Raw genomic sequence first — 11022 nt, 5'->3', positions numbered from 1 at the left:
TCAAGGCCAAAAAAAACAGACTTAGAGACAAACTAATCTGTAATCTCACTGCTTTGTTTAACTTTATCTGGGGAGCTTCAGTTGTGTGGCTAGTTTTACAAAACAAAAACAAACGAAAAAGGAATGGTTCTTAGGCAGACTTTGCTCTAACAGACACCTACCTAATTTGATCAGACTCCAGTGAAGTAAAAGTTATTTAAAGCTTGGCTTGAGGAACTGCCCAGCCTATGTGTTCATGGATCACTGTGAAAGGGCTTATTCAAGTGCATTTAAAATATGGTGCACTGACATTAAGGAGGGCTCCAATCCACAGGCATTCTTTTTTACTGGTAGAAATCTCCGTTCTACTGGTTTGCAAAACCAGAGGATGGAAGTGCCATTACTCAGTGTCCAAGTGTCTACATTGGCGAGCATGTGAAGCATACTAATGGGATAATATTAATAAGAGCTGTTAAATTATTTATATGAATTATTGAATGTGGTATAAAAAACCTTCCACTGTTAATACTGCAAATTAGACCACCAACATATTGCATCTGTTAACATAAATATCCTGTAGGTTGAATCGGACTAATTGTTTTAGCTTCCACAGTCCCTGTAATAGTTTAGTCTCGCTTAAAATGGCTTTCAGAGTTGCTCCTTTCAGAGGTTTTTCCTCATTTTTTTTCTTCACCGTAGCTGCTTATGTAAAGTGTCTGGATGCCCTAAGTGAATTCTGCATTGTCTGTGGCTGCCCCTGCTCATCTTGTACATGCAGGAGAATTTTCTTCTGTTTGTATTTAATTCCTGAAATATAAATATTCCCAAATAACACTCTAGAATATTCTGGAGAAAGTTCTCTGAAAGCTTGAGTCTTGACTAGAAAGGTAAGGAAGGCTTCAATTCTCTGTTGTGTTGTCATTGGAATTATAATGAGAGTTTTGAAGTCTGCCAAGACACATTATTTTCCTCCAAAGCCAAATTGTCCAATGTTTGCTCTCTCCTTTCATGCAATTTCACAATTCCTTCCCCCCCGCGCCATGCCCCCCCCCCCCAGGATCTCTGGTTTACTTTTTTTTATTTTTTTGGCGAGTGACCTTCATGTGGGTATGTGGAAAGCATTTGTCTTTTGACACATCTTGATTTTTGTTGAAATTTTGAGAATTGGTTATTGGAGTAGCGACAAAGGATGGGAAATTTTAATACAAAGGACAATTCTTGGAGAGAGGTTTTTAGAATAGTTCTCCTTCAAGCTGTGTTCATGGTGACAGTGGTGTGACTCATTGAGCAAACTTCCTGGCATTTCTGCCAGCTGTGATTTCTCAGGATTTTAAAGGAGGTGATAACTGAATTATAAATAGATGATATGTTCCATCTGTAAATTTCGAAGCTAGATTCAGAGCTTCGCAGAAGGTGGGGGTGGTTTTTTTTGGACCCTAGGTTGGTTCTGGCTATGGTATTTTGCCAAAGGGGCAGCTGATTCATCTCCAGACATGCAGACACACCAGAGTCGTTGTAGCGAGATGCTCACTCAGTGTCTTGATTCTGTATAGCATGCGTGCTTGGAATGCCTTCCAGATTTGCCTTCCAGTTCAACCACTCACTCTCTTATGTCTGCTAGCCATCAGAAGCTTACCTGACTGCCGAAATCCTTGCAGTGTCATGTGGGAGACCAATGAAATAAAAGTAAAATCACGTGGGAAGTGATCAAGCCTGTGCCAGAGAATCCCCCTTTGGTACTGATATTCTGAGTTGCACAGCCTCTCTCATACTAGTTCATTTTAGGGAAGGGATTGATTTAAATGTGTCGTTTAAAAGAAATAAATATTTACAGACTTACTTTTCAATTTTATTTTTTTTTTGAGGGCTGAAATACGCGATTGCTGTTATGTGCATTTGAAGTACGTGCATACCTGTGTGTTTTGCTGCACTACTTTGCTAACTAGAACCACTTTTAAATGGACCTTCTACCATTGTGTCAGTCGGGCTTTCTTAGCACAGAAGGGAGCTGAACCACGCAGTTAACTTCATGGACACCAGTCTGTCTGTTCAGAGCTCTGGCAGAGGGGGGTCCAAATTACCTACCAGCATCAGAGCCTGTCAAGTAATGTGTTGGGTGGTTCAAAAGACCTGCAAAGCTGTAGTAGCTCCTTGCACCAGGACAGGGAGAGGGCTCTTCCCAGGCTTACTTTTGAAATGAGGCAGGCAGTTGTGCAGTCTCCAGCACTGGAGATGCTCGGTGGTGCTTTCCAGCCAACAGGAAGTGTTAGCAGTCGCTGATGGCTAATTTAAGCAGCTGCTTTTTAAAGACACGGGGTCAGTGGCTTCTGTTCTGTGTATGCAAGCAGACGCTGATCTGGTGCCGTTGAGATGGCACAGTGTTTTAGCATGGTGATGGGTGTCTCCCAGGGCTCCGAGGGTGAGTGGCTTTGTTTTGCATGAACTCGCTTGGCTGGGGTGTGAACTAGGTGACCAGCAGTTTGCAGCTTAAGTGATGTTTCTGCCTCCTTTGCAGACCTGGGAAGGTTTCGGGGTCATTGTCTAGGACTCAGGGCACAGCCTGCCGGAGGCACTGGGAGTGGATTGGTCCCTGGTCATGCCCGGTGGAAGGAGGGGACCCAGCCGGCAGCAGCTAAGCCGTTCAGCTTTGCCTTCTCTCCAGACGCTGGTTGGTGGGAGCTGCGGAAACGGTACTGGTTTGAGAAACAGGTGAGGACAAAGGTAGGGTTGTTGAGACACCTGCGGTTAGGATAGTGCTAAAAGCTAGGAGCCTTGATCCACTCTGAACTCTGCACGGGAGTGTGGCTGGTTAAAGCAAGGAAGTGGGAGATGGGGAAACTTGAGCCCTCGGTTGTGGCATTAGGAGATGGCCCATCCAAGAGGGACCGTGGCCTGCGTGACAAAGCTCTTCCAGCTTCTCTTCTCAGCTCTGCTGTGGCACATGCTCCCCTCTGTGGCCCCTCTCTTGACCTCATGTGTTAAAATCAGCCCCATGGGGAGGACTGTGGAAGTGGTCTCAGCCACCCTTCACCTCTCATCATGGTCACAATGGCCAGGGGTGGAAATGGCACAGGGCTAAGTTTGTCTTTCCTTGCAGCAGTTCCCAGAGCAGTGAGTCCTTGTCTAGCAGATGATGAGTCCTTGTCTCTCTTGCTTACTTACCTGCAATGCCACAGGGAGGTAGTGTGACATGTCAGAGCTCAGCTGTGAGCCCCCCTCTGACACGACAGAAAGGCAGGGTAGGAGGATGCCTATATTCTGTTTTAGCCCTGCTGGCTGCAGATTAAACTAATTCTCACAGTTGGCAAAGCTCATCTCCATTTTCTGGGGAAGTTGGGGGCTGAAAAAGGAACACACAGTGACATTTAGATCTCCACATTTGGCATAAAGACTAAAAGGGCCCAGCGTTACTTCCTTCCATACAGAAGCCAGCAGACTAGAGAAACTATTTGCTGCATGTTGAGGCCCTGATCTGCTTGGTATAGGTTCATCCTTAGAAGGTAGAGAGAGCCAAGCCATTTAGCTTTGACCTTTAAAGACTTCTCTGGCTGGGACAGATGGAGGCATGGCTTCTTAGATTCTTGAGGAACAAGTGACTGTTGAGACTGTGGAGTCAGCGCCCCAAGGTCCTGGGGGAGCGTTGCTTATCCTGGTTTCAGTCAGACACAGCATAGTTTATGTCTGAACTTCCTCCATCAGTTCAGTCTGCTGGAGCTTTTAGTTGTCCTAGCCTCCTCTGAAGGCTAGGAAAGAAGGAACTGTGAGAACACTTGAGAGGTCAGCCTCTAGGAAGTGGCTGAACTCCTCCATTCCATTTTTAGTTACCACTTTTTAAGAGAGGAATTGTGAGCAGAAAGACAATGGGCGCTTTGCAATACTGGAGAAGGAAGCTGGGTGCTACTGTAATGTCCTAGTGATGGGTGGAAGGAGCCAACATTAAGCGCTTGGTCTGGCACAGAGCCCTCAATGATTTTTGCTTGCAGTTGCTTCCTCACTCTGTACCTCTGTTTCTCCATCTGCAAGTTTACTGAAATACTGCTGGGCATGTCACAGCACCTCTCGCAGACCAATCTGTTGTCTAGAGAAAATGCTGGATAAGGGTTTTGTCCATGCTCAGAAAATGATGAAGATCACCACCAGTCTTGCGCCAGAAATATGAATGCAAGACTGCTGCCACCTCTCCTCTAGCAATGCCCAGTCCCAAATTCACAATCTCAAGCCCTCCCTGTTCTGGAAAATGGTAGAAATTATGTAGAATGCTTACCAAGGGAGTGATATCTATCTGCTTCAGGAATGGTAGTGCCATCAGCCTCTCTGCACCTCCTATCACAGCGCTGATTACTCCGGAGCCTGTACGTCACTGCCGGATCCCTGAACTGCCATTGGATGGGAGCCTGCTCTTTGAATTCCTGTTCTTCGTCTACCTACTGGTAGCCCTCTTCATTCAGTACATCAACATCTACAAGACTGTCTGGTGGTATCCATACAATCACCCTGCTTCCTGCACCTCGCTGGTAAGTTCACCTGCAAATGCCATCGCTCATGCTTTTTCATTACACAGCTTCTTTTCATGCTTCTTCAGTCCAGGAATCACCAAGCATTTGACATTAAGGGAGTGAAGGAGAGTTCACATGCACCCCCATCAGCCAGGGCCATGTCATCCCCCATTTTACAGGGGAGAAAATACATGGAAGGTGAGAGACAGGTGTCAGCAGGACTCCTTCAGTGGAAATTTCGTGCAGATGCTTGCATGGCCTAGCTAGCCCCTAGGGTTTGAAATGGAGCTGAGACTCCAGGAGCCTGCTCTCTCCTCCTGTGGGTGCCCCTTCCCAGTGGAAACAACAGAGCCTGAGAGAAGGGAGATGATGTGAGTTTTCATTAGGGTCTCACAGCAGGTCAGCAGCAGAGGAGTTGGGGAGTGGGTCAGATCCTCAGCTTATGTAAACATCTCAGTCTCCTCGGTTTCAGTCTTCTTCCTGGCCCAAGAAGCTGCACAACATGGCAGTGACCTGTACCTGAGTCAGCAAACCTCATCTGAGTGAAGCCAGCCTCTGAAGTGGTCCATCAGTTTTTATTTTGTCCTTGCTGCTTGGAAGCATGAGGTGGTTCCTTAGTTAACTGTACCGACAGGCAGTGCTGGTGTTCCGAGTACCTGTTTCAAGTTCAGCTATGCGATGCTAAACAGCTTTCTTTGAAGAAAAAGCATTCTGTTTTAGGCTCCCTAACTGAAAGGATTTAATGGTCATTTGTTTGTTCCCATCAGAAGTCAAGCATTCTTTTTTTACCCAAAATGTCCTTGAAGTCCCAAACAGCAGTATTCAGAGTCTGCTAACTGTTCTAGCCAGAACACATTTGATGGGTTCACTGAAAAATCGTAAGTGGTCCAAGAGCTGTGTCTAACTTGATGCAGCCAGAGCCAACATTAAACTTCTAATACAGATCTATGGTCCATGAGGGTGACATTTCTCAGATCAACTTGATTATCAGGGAGCACTGCTCACTACAAACCATTTCTGAGGCCAAGAGCTAAAGTGAGCTGGTGTGCTCTCTCTGGACTCCATTTTGGCTGCCCTTGCTCTGGTTGCTCACTGGTTTTTCCCAGGAGAACTTGAAAACTCTTCTCCATAGTAGGATCCTGGTCCTAGATGTCCCTTTGACCCCCAAAATACTTGCCTGAAGGGTGGGTTTGTTTTGTTTTCAGTGCAAATCTCTCCATGGGAAGGAACCTCCATGTGGGGAAGATCTTGCTTCTGGAGACATCCCTGTGTTACTGATGTATATCCCTTCTCCCTCATCCCTAATAGAGAGATTTGGGGAACGCTTCCATGAGGTCCTAATGTCCTCTCAGCAGCCAGCTTTCTAGTCCCACCCCAGCTGGGTGGATTGAGAGTCCCTTCCCCTGGTGAAGACCTTTTTTCTTTCCTCCTTCAGAATTTTCACCTCATTGACTACCACCTGGCGGCGTTCATCACAGTGATGCTGGCGCGGAGGCTGGTGTGGGCCCTCATCTCTGAGGTAACATTCCCACTGTCCCCTCTCCTGCCTGTAGTACCAGTTGCACAGCATTGACCATCCATGGCCTGAGAAAATTCTGCAGGTTGGATAGCTGGAGGGTTTCTTCCCCCAGAACAAGTCTGGGTGTAAGGGACTAAGATTTTGGGGATGCCTTCTGCCTTGGAGTTTTCTCCTGGAGCCCATTCATGTCCTGCAGTATTGGGTAGCTCTGTTGCCTCTGCAGCTAGGAGATGAAATGGTCCCACTTGCTTCTTTATCCCTGCAGGCACAATACTGTACTTCACTGTCTCGTGCCAGAGAAGTGGCTGAGAGAATTGCAAGTCAAGTAGCAGAAAGGCAAATAGGGAGGTTAGCCAAGACTGGAAGAATGAACAGGAGATTAGAGGGGAAAGGTCAGGAGGAGGATGTCTGAGTACACTAAAGTGAAATAGGAATAGCTGGTAGAACTGCTTTTCCAGTCTCAGTTACTCAGTAACTCTGAGACTCATTGTCATGTCATGTCACCCTAGATTTTGAGACCCTTTCTGTGTTTGTGAGAGGAGAACCAGGCCAAATAGATGTTTGTGAAAGGTCATTTTGAGGAAAATGGAAGTTCTGTCCACTGAAATGGCTAATACAACTCAAAGCTAAGCAACTAAGCAATAATTTTTAAAATAAATAACATAAAGGAACAGTTATGTCCTATTGAATAGGTGAATGGAGAAGATGGGATCTCTGAAGTTTTATTTTCATCTCTGATTCCTGCCATTTTCATTTATGTTCACATCCTCTGTGAAACTTCCATAGACTGAAATTTCTGCATTGAAACCTTCCATGCAAGTTCTTGCGCATCCCATCTATTGGCTCTAACCCCTAAGAATCTTTTCATAGTTCAGTTGCCTTGTCCCCTCTGGAGATTGGAACAAGCTTTTTTGCTGTCCTTTTGAAGATGGTGCCTCCTCACTAGGCTGCAGCCTGTACATCCAGTAGAGATGAGTGGCGGAAATCTAGTTTTGGGATTCCCACGGTGCACCATCGTCTCTTCCCTCAGCTGAGAACTGTGACATTCCAGTTCTTGAGGAAATGAATGCTGAGACCTGATCCTTCTAAAGGGAAGAACAAGGGGAAAAGTGTTTCAGGCTATCCTGGACTATCATCAGAGCAATAATGGACTTGAGAAAAAATATTTTCTACTTTGCAGCTCTAATTTTTTTTATTTTTTTTTTTTTAAGGCTCTATTTTAGTCATGCCCTACAACTTGTGCTTATTTGAATCTTTTGGATTCTGTCAATCATGAATAAAATCAAAGGCGTTCACCTTTGTAAGAGAGTCAGTCTCCTACTTCTGGGAGGAAGAGGGCAGCCATCCCTCTTGCAGTGCCTCCTGGCAGCCCTCTCCCTGCTTCTCCTCCACAAGCACCCCTGTGCTCCTGTTCTAGCACTAGTGTTACAGGGCTGCTGAATGTTTCTTCTCCATTTGCAGGCCTCTCAGGTGGGTGCGACATCAGTGGTTCACTACATGGTGCGCCTGGTGCTGCTCACCCTCTGTGGATGGGTGCTCTGCTGGACTTTGGTCAACCTCTTCCGCAGCCATTCTGTTCTCAACCTTCTCTTCCTGGGCTACCCGTGAGTGACACCACCTTGTACCTTCAGGGTGGGGGGAGCAGAGCTGCTTGGGGGTGGCATGAGCCACCATGGGAAGCAGAGCTGTCGGCTGTAATCTGTCTCCTCACCTTATGATTAAAGGAGAAGTATGAGTGGCTGGGGGATAATGCTGAGCTGATGAAGCAAATTGCCTCAGTATGCTGTTTGCGTGAGGGGCCTTTACTGCGACTGTAGACTGAGCCATTTGGATCATTGGTTCCACGAATGGGATTTAAAGAAGCTTCTCTGCACAGCTGTTGAAGCTGCAGCCTCTAGCCTTTTATGGGGGGAGAAGAGTTGCCCGTTAGCTTCTGGAGTGAGAGTTCCTATGCGATGTCCCTCTCATAAGGACCTGTAGGACATCTGTTGAGAAGGTGCAGCCTGCTTCATGTTGAGATGGTTGTCTGAAATGTCCTTTTTTTTTTCTTTCTTTGTTTCCTTGCAGGTTTGGTGTCTATGTTCCTCTGTGCTGCTTCCACCAGGACAGCAGAGCACAGCCCCTACCTGCGGACTGTGGTTACTTGGTACAGGACCAGATGGTGGATGATGGGGCTTCAGCTGTCAGCAGCCTGGTCAAACCCAAAGATTTCCTCTCGCTTCTGTGGGAATCCCTGAGAGAACAGTTCAATAATCCTACGTCCATCCCCACCCACAGCTGCCCCCTTTCCCCAGATCTCATCCGCAATGAGGTGGAGTGCCTAAAAGCAGACTTCAACCGCAGGATCAAGGAAGTTCTCTTCAACTCTCTCTTCAGTGCCTACTACGTGGCATCCCTGCCACTGTGTTTTGTGAAGGTAGCTCTTGTCTGGCTCTCTCTGTGCCCCTGCCCGCCGTCTCCTTCTGAATGTTGTGTGAACTGCTGCCAGGCCAGATTCCTGGTTAATTCCCCTTTTCTCTGTCTCCCCTTTGGCAGCCCGGATAGCGGAGCATGGCTGCATCCGGAGTGCACTAGTACTGCTCCTGGTTGGCGGATAGGTATTGCCATAAATGTGATGCACCTCTAGTCCCATCAACCCACTTACTAACTCCCCTTCTCCCACCCCCTGTCCAAGGCAGATGGATAGCTGTGTTCTTCCTAGAAGAGGGAACCAGTTGTTACCCGCCTCAGATCCAACATCCTGGCCTTCGAGTGCTTGGATCAGAGGCTCTGGTGGTCAGCCCGTTAGAGAACAGAGCCAACTGGGATGCTTGGCAAGCTAAATCCAAGAACCTCTTGTCAGTGTGGGGGTTATATTTTTTTAATCTGTCATTTTTCTAACTTGAATGAGCTCCACTGAGTGATGTTGTAGTGAAATGGGCAGGGGTCCACAGTTCATGTAGCCATCTTGGTGCAATTGGTGCTTCTGGGGCAGTTCTGTGTCAAGCAAACCCCCTTGTTATCTGCTGCTGGAGGAGGAGATGCACCAGCTGCAGCATCATCCCCTGCCCTTTCTCCTTCAGGTCAAGGAGAAGGGAGTCTTGAGTGTTTCCTAAGCTGTAACCCTCTGAAATCACCAGTCCAAAAGCGCATGCCTGTAATGTGTGGTGTGGGTCTGCTGGATGCACACGCAGTACGTCCCTTGTCATTCCTTCCTCCAGTTTGTGACAGCAGTGCCAAGTTCTTATCTGGTCTCTTTGCAGAGCACCCAGTACTACGACATGCGCTGGTCCTGTGAGCACCTCATCATGGTGTGGATCAATGCCTTTGTCATGCTCACCACTCAGCTGCTGCCTCCCAAGTACTGTGACCTGCTCCACAGATCAGCTGCCCACCTTGGCAAGTGGCAGAAACTAGAACATGGTTCCTACAGCAATGCTCCACAGCATATGTGAGTGTGGGGATGGGGAGGGGTTGGCATGCCCAGGAAGGGGCCAAGAAGACATTCTAGTAGATAAGCAAATATCAGCAGTGCTTATCTACTGAGGACACTTCTCTATTCCCCGTGCATCTCTGCTCGTCTTTCTGTTCCCTAGAAACAGAAACATCTACTGTAGAGACCTGTCTGAGCTCCTCCCGTCACTGCTGGTTCCTTCCCAGAAACAAACGCTGAGATTGTTCTTGGGCACTGGAGAAGGGGCTTGTGCAGGGGCAGGGGGCCGCCCCCTCCGATGCGGTGCGATAGGTTCTTGCACTGGGAACCATTTGTTCACTTTACTCAGAGTGGGCTTATGATCACCTCTCTGTGCTTTTCCAGTGAGAGCTAGGATGTGTCCTTGTGGCAGAGGCTTTGGTGTTTTTGAAGATGCAGTCCGTTCCTGTGAACCCACGTTTGGGGAGTTGGGAACGCAGATGCTAACGCTCTGGCATTCTGTCCCCACAGCTGGTCAGAAAACACAATATGGCCACAAGGAGTTCTGGTACGACGTAGCCGGTGCCTGTATAAAGCAGTTGGGCCTTACAACGTAGCAGTGCCTTCAGATGTGTCCCACGCCCGCTTTTATGCAAGTATCTCTTCTCTTGCTCGACATGTCACGATTGTGGGAGGGAGGAGAGGCTCAAACCTAGCTGCAGCAGAGCAGATGGTGCAGAACAGAGTTCAGGGCTGCACAACAGCCTGTTGCTGCTCAACAAAATACGTGTTTGCAGTGGAGAGGCTTTCCCATTGCATCATTACAGTGACGTCTGGGCAAGATGGAAGCCACAGCTGCCTTGTCAGTGCTTTCTGATGGTGGTGACGCAGCTCTCCCATCAGGCAGTGGCATATTCTTAAGAGGTTCTAGTTAATGTCTTCCAGGGAAATGGGAAAGTATGTCAGCTGGCCAATAGGTTATTTCACCCATCCTCCCCTTCTCAAGGAAAATGACACTTCTACATGCCTTGTTTCTTATGCTGCTTTCCCTAAATAGCAGCTAGTGGTGGTCAAAGTACAAACATTTCTTCTGCCCAGCACAGTGGTCACTAGTTCAGTGGTGCCTGACAGCATTACGGATGTACCTCTCCCCACTTTAACACCGCAACAAATTACAGAAATCTGTCCTCTTTTACTGTTCCCCTGCAGTTCCTTTTTCACCGTCCATTACGGCTGCTCAACCTGCTGATTCTGATCGAAGGCAGCGTGGTCTGCTACCAGCTCTACTCACTGCTGCGCTCAGAGAAGTGGAACCATACCCTCTCCATGGCCCTCATCCTTTTCTGCAATTATTATGTCTTATTTAAGCTCCTCCGGGACCGGATAGTATTAGGCAGGGCATACTCCTACCCACTTAACAACTATGGACTCAAGGCACACTAGGCCGGCCTTTGGTCTCCCCTTCGCTTTCCCTTCCCCCAGGGCGGGGAGGGAGCCTCAGAAAAAAAAAAAAAATATTTTCGTACAGTTCTATTTTTTTCTTGCGGCGTTTATAAATATTTAAAATATTTTATATTTTGTATACTATTGTTTTTGTGGGGCGGGAAGGGAACCAGTGGCAATTAAATGTCGCTTTA

At 47.5% G+C, this 11022-nt stretch overlaps 1 protein-coding gene across 1 annotated transcript; it reads left to right on the top strand.

Moving 5' to 3' along the window:
- The first annotated feature begins 2575 nt into the window (after nucleotides 1-2575).
- TMEM39A (transmembrane protein 39A) lies at nucleotides 2576-10958 on the top strand. The gene is made up of 8 exons (XM_009697935.1): nucleotides 2576-2688; nucleotides 4271-4493; nucleotides 5911-5994; nucleotides 7456-7598; nucleotides 8062-8410; nucleotides 9237-9424; nucleotides 9917-10037; nucleotides 10595-10958. The coding sequence occupies exons 1-8, from the start codon at nucleotides 2576-2578 to the stop codon at nucleotides 10826-10828; spliced, it is 1455 nt and encodes a 484-aa protein (XP_009696237.1). The 3' UTR covers nucleotides 10829-10958.
- The last annotated feature ends 64 nt before the right edge of the window (nucleotides 10959-11022 follow it).

Source organism: Cariama cristata, unplaced genomic scaffold, assembly GCF_000690535.1.
Source record: "Cariama cristata isolate BGI_N322 unplaced genomic scaffold, ASM69053v1 scaffold26453, whole genome shotgun sequence".
NCBI classification, from domain to species: Eukaryota; Metazoa; Chordata; class Aves; order Cariamiformes; family Cariamidae; genus Cariama; species Cariama cristata.
This window is presented reverse-complemented; position numbering and strand designations above follow the sequence as displayed.

Bases quoted from the DNA above. Each gene is read 5' to 3' on its own strand.
- TMEM39A (XM_009697935.1), top strand. From the start codon at position 2,576: ATGCCCGGTGGAAGGAGGGGACCCAGCCGGCAGCAGCTAAGCCGTTCA. The intron at 9,425-9,916 runs GTGAGTGTGGGG...CTGTCCCCACAG, and splicing joins AGCAATGCTCCACAGCATAT to CTGGTCAGAAAACACAATAT. The intron at 10,038-10,594 runs GCAAGTATCTCT...GTTCCCCTGCAG, and splicing joins TGTCCCACGCCCGCTTTTAT to TTCCTTTTTCACCGTCCATT.